Genomic DNA, 14,268 nt, shown 5'->3' with positions numbered 1-14,268 from the left:
TATGTGACAAAACTAAAGCCTAAAAGAAAATTGTTTCATTCTCATCCTTCCATCGTGTGATTGTTTCGGTTGTTTGTTGAGGAAACATATACTAGAAAATGGTGAAAGAGAGATTCAATCATAAATATCAATATATACACATACACGAGGTAGAATTAGATACTTTAATTAAAAAAAACTACCGAAACTCGTTTTTTAATTGAAAAATAACCAATTTTGAAAAAAGAAAGAAAATTATTTTAGATCACAAAACTCTATTTGGAAATATTTAAAGAATATAAGAATAGATTCTATCAAATATAGACACTAATATTGGATACTTCTTTTAGTTATTTTTTATACAACTATGCTAGCCATATTTGCACTATGATCTAGACATTGGGTAGATTGTGTATCTTTTCTAGTCTATTTTTGATAATTTCCCTTTTCAAACACCGTTTATTTTACTTTATTTTAGTATTATAAAAAATATTTGAAACTATCTAGAATACATATAGTTCATTCTGACGTTTTATAACGATCTTAAGTTATCACGTAATAATTTTTTTTTTAAAGTTAACTAAAAATTTCTTATAGTTTAGAGAAATCTATATATTGGATCCAAAATTTGAAAAGTTATCTATTAGGCATAATGTTCAAAATAAAAGAAATTAAATTTAGGGGTGTTTGCAAAAATAGTAAAAAAAATGATAATAAGACCATGACACTATATTTTTTAAATTACTAAAGTAACAAATGTAAAAACAGACAACACTCTGTTATTGACTATTTTTTTTTTTTAATTTCTTTTTGTCATTCGATGCAAATTCCCTAAATTTATAATTTAACTTCTCACGTATTATTTTGTCAAATACGCATATTTTCAAATTTTAAATATAACAATGAAGTATTCCAGGTAAGAAATTTTGGTAAAGTTTCTAAGTGTAAGAGTGATTTTAAAAAAGGTACAATTAATTGGCTTTTTGGCTAGGAATTGAGGATCAAGTGTAAGCACATAATTCAGTGCTTTTTATTAAGGTTATTCTCTTTTTAGTACTTTGACTTTTTAAAAGATAATTTTGATTTAATTCTGATTAATTTACTCAAACCAACTAATCTCAGACTATTTAGGGCACATACTCTCCTTTAATACTTAAATATTTAAATCTCTTCCCCATTATATATTTACGTGGAATTTAGAATTATAATAATAAAATATTTACAAAATAGAACAAACATTTTAAAATTATAATACAATCAAATACATATTTAAAATTTTACAATAATTTAAAAATATTTTAATTAATTTTACTATATTTAAAAAATATTCGGATAACAAGTTTTATTCCTTCCTTATTTGTAGTTTTAAAATAAAGATCTTATATATAGATATTAATTTATTTTTATCTACGTATCATGAATTTTTTTTCCACAATCTTAACCTAAGATTATACGTTTGCTATTTGCTATCTCTGTTGATCGCTCTTCAAACATCTCATCGTATTCTCATTTTCATTGAAATTTAACAAAAAATATATAAATAAAGTAGATAATGTATTTTGCTATTTTCACCTAAAAAAATAAATCCCTATATATCTTATAACATGACTAAACATACATGCAAACAATGACATAAAACTATACATTATGAATCTCGATATAAAAGACATTAATTTGATTGAGAAAAATGAAAATACGGAGAAGTTTCTGGGAAAAAGAATTAGAAATGGTCAAGTTTGAGATATTATATTACATGAGAAGAGGATTATGTTATTGAAGATTTTTAAAATAGTTGAATTTTTGGTGAAGACTTTAAATTGATCACGAGATTCAAGTTTCACATAGGGCTGGCAATGGCAAAGGCAAAGGCAAAGGCAAAATCATCCTCAAACTTTGACTATATACATACATATATATATATATATATATATATATATATATATATATATATATTATTGCAATTGCGCCCATTGTTCCCTTCATTCATACAAAACCAAAACATATACTGTGTCATTAATTTAATGAAATTAAAGATGTGTCATTGTCTGATGGATCTGTTCCCAACCAAACTTCCCCCACTTGGCCCCAAATTCAACTATATCCTATGATCTTATGATGTTCCAATTCATATTGTAGTGTGTCACATTTCATTATCTATTGGATATATCTCTCTCTCTATTTCACATCATTTTCCATATGCTTCTAAATCTCATATTAATTATATCAATTTATTTTTAGTGATCCAAGCTGTATAAAGAAAGACAAAAAAAAAAAAAAAAAAAACTGTGCTTTCAATGTATTATTGCATGTTTCCTATTTACACATAGGTGTGAAAAAGATCATTGAAGCAATATATAGTAATATCTAATCTATAAAGCTTTAGATTTTTATGGGTATTTGTAAGATTTTAGTTCCATTTGATTAATTTTTAGATGATATTATTGTTTTTAGAATGTCCACGAGGTGTGGTTCTTGAATGACGTAGGATGAATTTAAAGTTTAGAATCCAAAACTTCTTGTTTAATACAAATAACACTGATTGATGTAGATGGCCAAGATTAAAAAATTTCAACTTAATTACTTCAGGCTTGAGATGCTATGACTTTTACTCCAACTGCTGCTCTCTTTCTTCAGTTTCTTCTTTTGTTTCAAATAAATAAAAAACGATTGTTAGATTTTAGGGTAAATAAAAATAATGTTGTTGTTGAGTTATTGTGTTTTCATTTGGGCGTAGAAGTTCCCTTTGACGTAATGAATGACAAACAAACCAACACTTCCTAATACTAAACTACGAGGTTCCACGTAGATTTTTTGTTTTAGTTAGTGGGACACATTGGGATGATTTATGTAATTTTTATATTAGTGGATTTTCACTGTTTTCCAAATTTTGGTATAATGCCCACACGATGGTCATGTGTTAGCTAGATGGGATTAATCACCTTTGAACTATATCTTACCTTCCCAATCAGGAAAACTTTACGAACAAGATTTTAATTTGAAATTTTGAAGTGCATTGGTTCTAGGTCATTTTTACCCATTAGAACATGTGTTGAAGAATGATTCATCCTTGAAAAATGAGAATCCACCGTATGAAAAAACGCTTCAAAGAGTTTTTTTCCAACAATTCTTTAGTTATCTGCACTTTTCCATTTTCTTCGCTTAGCTATTGAACACTTAACTTTGTAATGGTGATTTATATTCCAATAAAATCCACACATTTATGGTAATTGAAACATATATAACAATATATATTGTATCTTTTTTTTCTATCAACATTCAAGCCTACTCTTTATTCATCGATACTGGTGCTTCAATTACAATGATTGCATCGTCTTGAAACATTAAATTGAACTAGTCTAAGGTTTATTACTTCTGACATACATGCTTGCACCAACTATATCTATTTTCGTTTTATCATTACAAATCAGTTGAACAATTACTCTACACCTTATGTTAGATTATGAGGTTTTAATTTTGTGTCTAATAAGTTTCCTATATTATGTGTTTACCATGTCCGTTAAGAAAAACTTGAGTAATCTATTTAATATAAAGTTTAGTTTTGTTCTCGAATAATTTCAAAAAAAATTTAATTATGTGCCACACATAGGTCATAATTCTAAAACACGTATAGTGTTCATAAGCCTACTAATTCCACCTTTTTTTTTTTAGTTTTAAGACTAATATTAAAACAAAATTCAAGGAAGCTAATAAATAATCGGAAATCTAAAAGTTCACATTTTGCACGATAATTGTTTTCTGTTTGTATTTTTAGTTTGAGATATTCACGATCGTCTTCCCTTTTCTAACTTATAAGGTTTTTAACAAAAACACGGAAATTTCTTGCTTATTTTAGAAACAAAAGTTAATTTTAATTCTTTTTAGTTTTCAAGTTATGGATTCATCTTTAAAATACTCTTAAAAAAATATTATTTATAAGTTATTTTTCAAAAAAAGAAAAAAAACAAAAACATAATGTACCTAATTTGTTAATAAATTGATTTTTGGTTTTGGAAAAACAAAGCCAATAAGCACTCATTTGGGCTCAAATTTTGTTGTTCTGTAACCGACGGATTAGTGTTCAGAAAATGGCCACAAGTCAGTGGTGGGCTTAGGAAGTAAATGTGGGCTTCAGGGTGAAAGCCCAATACTTGGAGGAGCGGCAAGATACATATTCGGTGTCAGTATAAAATGGTTTGGCATCCCGCGCTAGGGTTTTGGATAGCTGGCCGTCGTAGTAGAGCAACTCTCATCGAACTCCGGAAGCGGAAGCAGGGCCAAGGGAGACAACCATGGGTCGTATGCATAGTCGTGGGTTGGTTTCTAATCTCCGATTTCTTTCCGATTTATTCCGATTTCCTCTTTTCGTTTCATTTGTTGAAAATTTTGCAAAAATTGACTACATTTTCTCATTACAGTAAGGGTATTTCCGCCTCTGCATTGCCCTACAAGAGGACGCCACCAAGTTGGCTCAAGATCTCTTCTACGGATGTAAGTATACTACGGAAAGTTCTGAGTTTTTTAGTTTAACTTCCACAATCTCGTTATTTCTTCTATAAAAGTCATGTTTTTTTTTCTTCCTTTCCATAATGTAATATGAACTTAGGTTGAAGATAATATCTGCAAATTTGCGAAGAAGGGCTTAACCCCTTCTCAAATTGGTGTGATTCTTCGTGATTCTCACGGGATTGCCCAGGTCAAAAGTGTTACCGGAAACAAAATATTGCGTATTCTTAAGGCCCATGGTATTGTTCTTTTTCCTGACGTCGAGTATATAAATTGTATGTTGTTTAGGTCATTTTTTTTTACCGTAGTTTGGGGTTTACTGTCTAGGACTTGCACCTGAGATTCCAGAGGATCTCTATCACTTAATCAAGAAAGCAGTTTCCATCCGTAAGCATTTGGAGAGGAACAGGAAGGACAAAGACTCCAAGTTCAGATTGATTCTCGTGGAGAGCAGAATTCACAGACTTGCTCGTTACTATAAGAAAACCAAGAAGCTTCCACCAGTTTGGAAATAGTAAGTTTTCTTCCAATCGTATGCCATATTTGATAAGATGATGTAATCGTACAATGTAATTCATTACTATGATTTATCTTTGATGCTTTCAAATCATTAATTTTGTTCCATGTTGTAGTGCTTCTTTTGAAGCTTGTGGTATTAAGCATAGTCCAGTTTGAGTTATTTCTTAAATAATATTACCTTTATTCATGTGTATCAAGAATCATATTGACCTTTCTGTAGATAGAGTTTTATGTTAGAATATGCTGTGGTGCATATTCATTCCATAATTCAAACCCGATGGTAACAAGGAAGCATAGAAGGGTAGCATGGAAGATAACATTTTGTCTGTGATACAATAGAAACTGACGTAGAATGGCTTGATATAAAAATTTAGGGCACAAAAATGTGACATTTTGTAGGAAGTCGTTGTATTGATTATTGGTTTTGTATGTTGGGTTATTGACTTGGAGTCTTGTGGTGTTTATCCTTTTGGATTTCGGAGGCTAGTATCCTCCTGTGCATTTGGATCTCCTATTTTTATGTCAATTGTCGGATATTGGTATTTATAAATGATTTAGATGTAGGGTACATTATGATGCTTTATATATGTGTCCATGATTGACAAGCAACTGCCTTATGAAGTTTATTTTTCCCTTGCAGCGAGTCAACGACTGCCAGCACCCTGGTTGCTTAATTTTGATTTTTGAGTGATTTGGTGGCTATACGATTCAATCTGTGATCTGCTTCAGTCATTGTGAGGTCAGGTGGATCAGTGAGAGTTGCAACTTGGTTTCTATTTATGGCATCAGTTTTGATTTCAGTTTTTATTATCGGAATCTGTAGACTTATTTGAACAGATTTAAAAGCAAATCAGAAAGCCTTAATGGTTCGTGTTTCCTCTAAATGATAGTAGTATTATACACTTGAAGCAAAATTAATTTTGTTATTCTGTACTGAGTGATTAGTTCATAATCGAGGAAGATGAACTCAGCTACTCTTAACTCTACTTCGCAAAAAAAATATATTGAACCTTGGTTTCTTAAGTTGTGTTTGAATTTATGTTAGTCACAAGCAGCGTTCTAGGGGTTGGTTTGCAATTATTACGAAAATGACAAAGCAAAATATTACTCATCAAGAGTTGCACAGTTTCTTCACGAGGTTTTATATAGGATCAAAAGAAAAACAGAAATGAACACTTTCAATCCTGTATTAAAAAACCTGTCTGGTCTAATGATTATAACGTATCCAAGAACTACAATATTTCAGCCTGACAAACTTGGTAATGAAAATTTACAACAAATGAAGCTCACAGATGTGAAAGAAATGAAAAAAAAAAAAAAAAATCAAATAAGAATTTGATGAAACCGTGAAACAAACGAACAGAGGGTCAACTTTGCTCACAATAAAACTTGTCTAATCCTACCTGTCTGGTATCAATGACAACAGGTGAGTTGAGTCACTAGCATCCATCATGCTTAGCATCAAACTTACACATATCATCTGAACATATTGTAGTAATATTTTGTTGATTATCACGAGTACCATAGTTTCTCCATGGTTACCCAAATAACAAGCTTTAGCATTGTTAAGTAGCTGATTGTCTATACTATGAGATTCTGAACTCTCTGGAGCTGGAGATACTTGACTTTCGGATGGTGAACTTTCTGTGTGTTCATTGTCATCCTTATGTGTGTCATCACCATCTCTTTCGTCCTTCTTTTCACTCGGACCACTGTCGCTACCTCCTCCTTGTGAAGCAATCTGGACCAAATCTGGACGAGCTTCTACGCCAACACGTCTCAAGTGCAGCTGTTGCAGATAATTTAAGATGAGATAGGGGCAGATTTGAACATAAAAAAAATATTGCGGGGCGTTGTATTCACCTGAAGATGCAAGTTAACTTCATCAGGGCGTGAAAGAAATGGGAAATCACCCCCTGTTTTCAAGTATGCTCTTCTGGCTCCAGGATACCTTTCATTCAGTTGATCTTTGAGTTGCAATGGAACCGCACAATAGTCGTTTGTCTATGGGGGAGAAAAAGGGAAGAAAGTGAGGTTTCTAATCAAGATATCAAGTTACATATAGATACTAAAGCAGCAAGTCTTAGAAGGCATACATCCATTATGGTAATAGACGAATCTGGAAGAAGAAGAGGCCCAATTGAGGCATCATCAACTGTTAGGGTCAGCCTTGATGCCAGATCTTCTTTGGAAAGCGTTTCCACCTGAACTGATAATATTATATTCAGGGCTAAACGAGCTAACCGTTTGCACATGATACATCATCTTTGACTGAGAAAAAGATGAGGCCATTCTCCTAAAGCATGTCATGAAGGGGTGAATGTACATACAATTTCATATAACACGTCCCCATAGGAGTCATGCCAAACTCTCTCTAGGAGATTGGGATTTTTTTATTTGGAAGTCTAAAATATACTGCACACTTCAATCAGAATTACAACATGTTCAACAAAACAAGAAACAGTGAACCATCTAGAAGACCAGAACTGATCCATTACTAACTGAACTGAGTCATAGTTACCTGAGAAACAACAAAGTCTACAGAATCTGCAATGAAAGGTTCATGTGGGCCATCGCGAATTCCTGTTAAGACATACCTTTTCAGCAAAAAAGAGGGTGCCCAACTAACACTGCAGAAAGCAATACCAAAATCCTGCGAGTTAATATTGAAGGAAAATTTTATACTGAAGAACACAAAAATTTGGATGAGACAGATCTACAGGAATATGTACATTATTACATTATAGGTAGATCAGGAACATGTCATGACAGCATTAAAGGTAAGGCTAAAAATTATGCAATAAAACTGCGCTCTGGAAAGAATTTAAAAAAGTTTAGGGAGGTGGACAGGGCGAAGGAACTAGATATATATTCCAAAGTTGCCACCATTAAACTCATTGTACTAATAACATACGATACCAATGAGATCAGATATTGCAGCTTGAGAATGAGAAGTGGTCATAGGGAATCTTCCTTGTACTAATGCAAACATGGATTTACGTTCCATAAGGGGAGGGGGTTGGGGTTATTAGGAACTAAGAAGATTGTAGCACTGGTTTCCGAGTGACGTTCTCTCCCCAAATGGTTTAAAATCCTAAAAATTTAGGAATGACTGCTGGGCTGCTTTTGCTTCTCTCTGCTTGGGGTTGTCCGTCTCTTACTTTTCTATTTTATCAATGGAAATAGTCTTCAGTTTCTGATTTTCTTTTTCAAGTCCAACTGGACAAAATTGGAACTTCTCCAAAATTGCATTTCTAGTTTTTATAGTGGCAGAGATTATGGCAGTAGATGAAGAATAATTGTGGTAATTTACCCAATAACAAAAATTCTTCAGCTCATAAATTTGTACTCAGCAAGGAATAAAGCAAATAACTAAATTTAGAAAGAAAAAAATGGCACCAGAAGCATACATTGGTGACCATGGCATTGCTGCAGAAAAACTTTTAGTCTCAAGATATGAATTCGATAATATCAAAGATTTAACACGTCTTGGCCGATGTTGAGCAAATAGCTGTGCTAGAAATCCCCCAAGTGAAGTGCCATAGAGATGTATCTGTTGAAAGCACGGCCATTAAACTTTAGAAGTCTTTAGTTTGCCAATCAATTCAAAACCATAAATATTGTGCAAATGTTACAGTCGTGAACAGTGAACAACAGCCACAAAATTGATTAACACAACCTGAAGAAACCTATCAACCTATCATCATATAAGACATCTACCGTCAGTCTTCCCTCTCTCATCAAATGCAATCTACTAGAAACAGAATCAGCGAAGAAAATGACCCTCATGCAAATATTTGAGAGACTATGAGGATAAGATAAATCCACTAAATTACATTATATACAAATTCCAGTGGTACTAATAATTTTAGTTGGTACCACAATTTTTTTCTCTCATGCATACCCAAATGACAAGATCAAAATCTACTCAATTTCATGGTATCTAGAAATATTTCTGTTCTTCTCATAGGTTTATGGCTACACATCACCAGAAAACCTAATTAGGGTTGATGTTCGGCAAAATCTTGTTTCTAGAAACTTAAATATAATAACCTCAATAAGTGTGCTGGTTCACACAAAATAAAATCCGTACCATGTCATGCACAAGAGAAGAAGAGAAGTTGTATTAATCACAAGAAAGACAAAGGAAAACAGAATAACATTATGAGATTGACATAAACAAAATACGTACACGATGAACATCTATGGCATCCAAGAACTTTTCAAATGTTTGAATCCACTCTTGATGATTCCATACACGTGGAATGTCAACAGAAATTACCCGGTAACCCTGTATGAATAAAAATGATGTGATTCTGCAATATTTCCCAAGATAGTTGAATGCACAAATTTTGAAGTAAAGGCAAAAACATCTTGGATTTACAAGCAGAAACTAATTAAAAAAACAAAAAGGCAAAAAGATATACTTGAAATCCAAAAGTTCAACAACGGTATAACCTTTGGGTAGCAACAATTCCAAATTCGTATGAAGAATGAACTATTTTCACAAAAAGATTATCTAGTTAAAAATTAAGTGATTTGAATAAAGGTATCTCCAGTCACACGCTATAATCTATGCATGTTCACACAAGAGGAGAAAGCGTTGACCTTGCTCTTTACCTAGCTTGTAAGGAATAGATGAAGATCATTCTACAGAAGCTAAACTTAAAACGCCTACAACATTAAAAACTTACAAACGTTATGCAATAGCCTTATCCTAATCAATTCTTATCTTTACTCAACTTTTCTCTATTCATCTCTAAAAGGGGGAATACTCAACTAGACCATCTCTGCATAAAATAAACACCCTGGAGAGTCAATGTTCTCCGATCTCAACAGACCACAAATCAACATAGAAATCGAGGACAAAGGAAAAATAGTGAATTAAACTACCGAAGTAATCCAAAAACCAAAAGAAAGTGAAAATAAGAAGCTAAGAGTACCTTCATTGAGAGAAACATAATTTGTTTGTAGTAGACATCGGCCGTGCCGGCAATACCAGGAAGGCAGATAAGAGGCGGTACAACTTTAGGGCCAAAATCATAGTATCGCCATTGCTTGGTACCAATCTGGGAGAGTGAACAAAAGGATATGAATAAGAATGAAAAGAAAGGGGGAGAAAGAAAACCCTAGGAAATGGAAATGGAAATAATGGGAAAAGAAAGGAATAGAGAGAGAGAGAGGAACGTACAGGAATCCGGTGAAGGGGAACCTGAGACTTGAAGTAGATGAAATCGCCGGGCGCCGAGGAGACGCCTTTGATTCCCATATTAGAAGATCATGTTAATTTTGATCTGAGATCTATCTCTTCTGAGTTGTTGTGTTTGAAAGAAAAAGCTCTAAAACCTCTATATTATGATGATGATGATGTTGTTGTTGTTGTTGTTCTCTTCTCTTCTCTTCTTAGGCTCTAAACAATTCGTTGGATTTTATTGAATTTGGGTTGATGAGTACCGAAAACCACGTGGCTGGCCCCACTCTTCCAATCCTATCATTTTACTTCACAACGAAAATCCCTTCCCCTTTCCTTCCCTTTTAACCGCCTCCTCCTTCACTTCCTTTTCCTCCTTTCCTTCTTCTTCCTTCTTTATATATATATATATATATATATATATATGAGTAATTTTATATATAAAAAAAAAATTAATTTGTATCGGATAATTGAACTCATAATCTTAATTAATTTTAAATGAATATTGAGTGGCTTGAGATTAATATCTACTAATTATAATTAAAAAATTAAAAATTAATTTTATAATTTGACTTTCCAATTATTTCAAATTTATTTATAGATGTTAAAATATAAGATTAAAAAATAAAGTATTTAGTGAAAAAGGAATGTTTAAAGTGTAATTTTGGAACTTAAAAGATCAAAATGAAAACAAGAAAAGGAAAATGGAGAAAAGTAGATTTTAGTGTGTGTTGGGCCGGCTGTTCTTCCTTGCGTAACTGGGCCTGTTTTAATATCTCATTGCGATTGTTTGGTTAGTGACTGAATTCGGGGCCAAATAAAAAATGCTACAAATTTTTTCGTTTCGAAAGGAGAACGAACAGTCAAAATCACACACACATTTGTCAGACAAACTCTGATGCTTAAATTGAATTCCAACAAAAAGATCAAAGAAAATAGTTTTTAGTAGGAGGACGAACTTACTTTATATATGCTTGTCAGGTTGGTCTTGTTCTGTTCTGTTTATTGTGGGGTTCTATAAGGAGTTCTTTATCAGTTTTGATATTAGCATTCTATCTTCTTTACCCTTTTGAAAACTGGACACACATGGGTTGGATTGGGCCACTAGGAGGTTCCAGATAAATGACCAATTACATATTAGCCTCATGTGAGGGATTCGTTGGTCTTGTCCTTGACCTTTGAGGTTGAGGCAGCCTAATTGCCACGAAGGTCTTATTGGCCTCGACCAACTCGTTTCCTGCCAACCTCGAGTCCGTTCTGGGATTATGTTACTTCTCTTAGTTTTACTTTTAATCTCAATCTTTTTACTGCTTCAAAATCACATGTAACAAAAATAGTGTTGGCCTTTCCAGAAATTTATCAAATTTATGCATCATCCAAAATCCTACATTAACGTAGAAGATTAGACTGTGATCTCTTGTAAAATCAAGGTTGGAAAACATTCCATGAAGTCCCCTGATACGAGTATGAGCCTATTTGAATCTCTTTGACATATTTCAAAGGATTTTATTCTTCCTTGTTCTTTCAAAGATTTATAGTTGGTTTACTTGGTTGCTTACATATTAACGTAACGGATTCATAAATCTTATTGACGCTAGACTTTATAAATTAGTAAAAATAATCTAGGAAAAAGAATGTAAGTAGTGAGGCTTGAAGTTTTTTTATATATAAACAACATAAAGTTAGAAAGGGATTCGAGTCACTTGAACCTGTGTTAAATCCGTCGGTGTGTACTATGTAACCTCATCAACTTACACGATCGTATGTGATCTTGGGCATGCTTGTGTGATTTTGTTTTAGTTGTATATTAAATGGATACCAAGCGTACAATTTTTCTATAGATACGATAAAATTTAAATGGAAACAATATTTATTGGTTTAACATGATTTCACTCCATACAACTTGTAAACGTAAAGGTATGCATTGATATTTATGTGGAAGGTAGAAAAACACTTTGAAAAATCCAAGGGTTATAAGTTTCCTCCGACCATTCATTATGCACGAATTAACGAATCTAAGGTATAGTGTGTGTGGTGATGAAGAGTTGTATTTTTCTTTTCCTTTTTCTAATAATTATACATCTTTTTCAGAGAGATATTCGTGCTTAAGTGTGGTGTCCATAATGTGAAATTTACATTTTGATAGAATTGTTATATGAAGTTGGCCAAGAAAGAAAGTGTATATATATATATATATATAAAGAAAAAAGAAAGAAAGAGACGTTATTGATTAACAAATATTATTGAAGTAAAGTAGACGAGGACATTTCAAATAAAACAATTCTTCCCATTATTATCTTCCTCCCTTATCTTAATTTGTACATTTGTATGATTGTCATTTAAATGCAATTAGCCTTACTTTTAATCATCCTTCAAGAAAATGACTTATTTACTTACATTAATCGAACTCAAACAACGAGAGTTAAAATGTTTTTCTTTTTAATTAAGAATGTGTGTAAGAATTTCCATTAAACAAATATATAAGAAAAAAAAAAAAAAAAAAGGTAGAGAGTGTGAGTAAAATGGGAAAAATAAAAAACTTTCTAAAAGGTGGTTTTTGAAAAACTTTTATAGGTATAAAATTCTGTTCTTACCCTTGGATTAGAATACATCAAACATCTACAAAAATTTCTCCCTACTCTCTTTTCTCCATTTATTTTATATCTTTACTTATTCTTCTCCTCTCTCATTCCAACTTTTTTTCTCTCTTTCAACTTTGATGTCATTGTCAACAACATCTCTTTCTCTATTTCCCTTTCATGCATTTGTCTTCTCTTCTTCTACTTAATTTTCATCTTCTTTTCTCCCCTCTCATCTCACTGTGACTTGAGCCACTGTCTGTGTAATCTGATTTCAACACCAAAATAATTTTCTCTATGTTTAATGGTCAAATAAAAGTTAACCGATGAATTAAACTAAAGCTCATAGTTATCCCCCCTTAAAATTTAAACATCAGATCATTTTGACTTTTGGGGCCTTAAAAATCAAGATTCTTCATCATTATTTTGGTCACAGTTTTAGCATGTGATTTGAAAGAACAAGAAAAATGCATAAACCTAAAGATATGGTTGTATTAAGGAATATTTTTATTTTATCTGTAGAAAAATCAGTATACTACCAATACTGCAATATGTTTGGTATGAAAAGAAAAAAAAAAAAAAAACACTTCTACGTTAGGAGAAAATAACTTATGCCGTCTCCAGGTTGTGTTGGAAATTTTTTTCTCCCAACAGATCTTATGTTTCCAAAAATGGTTTATGTTGATCTAGATATGTGCTTGTGTGGACAGAAAGAGTTTCTTATAATGGCATAAAATGTTAAAATAGCACAAACAAAAATCTTCAAGACAGTTGTAAATTATTAGGGTTGAAAAAAATAAACAAAATACATGTACTTGATTAGGGAAGCCAATATATAAAGTTGGATATTTGTATCTTTGACAATATAGGATATTAAATGTCTATATTAGTCCATTTAAACTAATCATATTAGACAATATAAGGTTTTCGATGAATAGAACTCATATATCTTATAAATATTTAATTGTGAGATTAATTTGTTGGTAATAACTAAATTTTTTGTAAAGGTTCCAAGAAAAGAGATTGTTGTTTTACTATTATTAATGCCTATGGTGAATTATTATTGTTTTGTTCAAGACTCTTATCATAATAGTTGATGTTGCTAACTATTATATATAATCTACAATTAACTTTAAATAATTTTTATATATATTACAATGTTTTTAATTATAGTATTTACTATTTCATATTTAGATTAAAATAGTTCTCACCTTCAAATTAATTAACTCAATTATGCAATGGGTCAAACACGTGAAAGTGTTTGGTGATGAAACAAGTTGTGAAAGATAGATGTTTGGTACAGATAAGATAAACCCATGTGTTTAGCCTAGATTTATGTATTAAAGGTATTTAATTTGAGTATAGTTTTGAAATTTTGATTGTTTATTTATTTATTTATTTATTATATCTTTTTTAATGAACAAACCAATTTTGAAAGCCTTTGATTCATTCAGTATTATTTATAAAGAATTTTTTTTTAGAATTATGCTTTTCCTA

The 14,268-nt window shown here is 31.7% G+C and overlaps 2 protein-coding genes across 2 annotated transcripts; one reads left to right on the top strand and one right to left on the bottom strand.

Moving 5' to 3' along the window:
• Positions 1-4,011: 4,011 nt before the first annotated feature.
• On the top strand, positions 4,012-5,885 carry LOC103482656 (40S ribosomal protein S13-like). Its single transcript, XM_008438924.3, has 5 exons — positions 4,012-4,291; positions 4,395-4,467; positions 4,583-4,721; positions 4,810-4,996; positions 5,642-5,885. The coding sequence occupies exons 1-5, from the start codon at positions 4,269-4,271 to the stop codon at positions 5,673-5,675; spliced, it is 456 nt and encodes a 151-aa protein (XP_008437146.1). The 5' UTR covers positions 4,012-4,268; the 3' UTR covers positions 5,676-5,885.
• A 280-nt stretch (positions 5,886-6,165) lies between these two features.
• Positions 6,166-10,405, bottom strand: LOC103483062 (uncharacterized). Its single transcript, XM_051089844.1, has 8 exons — positions 10,193-10,405; positions 9,945-10,070; positions 9,194-9,292; positions 8,412-8,554; positions 7,523-7,631; positions 7,098-7,205; positions 6,865-7,005; positions 6,166-6,790 (listed from the first exon to the last, which is right to left on the bottom strand). Exons 1-8 carry the CDS (start codon positions 10,268-10,270, stop codon positions 6,401-6,403), a joined length of 1,194 nt encoding a protein of 397 aa, XP_050945801.1. The 5' UTR covers positions 10,271-10,405; the 3' UTR covers positions 6,166-6,400.
• Between the last annotated feature and the right edge of the window lie 3,863 nt (positions 10,406-14,268).

The sequence above is a fragment of the Cucumis melo genome, chromosome 9 (assembly GCF_025177605.1).
Source record: "Cucumis melo cultivar AY chromosome 9, USDA_Cmelo_AY_1.0, whole genome shotgun sequence".
Classification (NCBI taxonomy): domain Eukaryota; kingdom Viridiplantae; phylum Streptophyta; class Magnoliopsida; order Cucurbitales; family Cucurbitaceae; genus Cucumis; species Cucumis melo.
Note: the sequence above shows the minus strand (reverse complement) of the source record. Positions and strands in the feature narration are given on the sequence as shown.

Excerpts from the sequence above, each read along its gene's own strand:
- LOC103482656 (XM_008438924.3), top strand. The coding sequence starts at position 4,269 with ATGGGTCGTATGCATAGTCGTGG. Across the intron at positions 4,292-4,394 it reads GGTCGTATGCATAGTCGTGG|TAAGGGTATTTCCGCCTCTG; the intron begins GTTGGTTTCTAA and ends TTCTCATTACAG. Across the intron at positions 4,997-5,641 it reads CTTCCACCAGTTTGGAAATA|CGAGTCAACGACTGCCAGCA; the intron begins GTAAGTTTTCTT and ends TTTCCCTTGCAG.
- LOC103483062 (XM_051089844.1), bottom strand. The coding sequence starts at position 10,270 with ATGGGAATCAAAGGCGTCTCCTCGGCGCCCGGCGATTTCATCTACTTC. Across the intron at positions 8,555-9,193 it reads ATGCCATAGATGTTCATCGT|ATACATCTCTATGGCACTTC; the intron begins GTACGTATTTTG and ends TGCTTTCAACAG. Across the intron at positions 7,006-7,097 it reads CGTCTATTACCATAATGGAT|ACAAACGACTATTGTGCGGT; the intron begins GTATGCCTTCTA and ends TCTCCCCCATAG.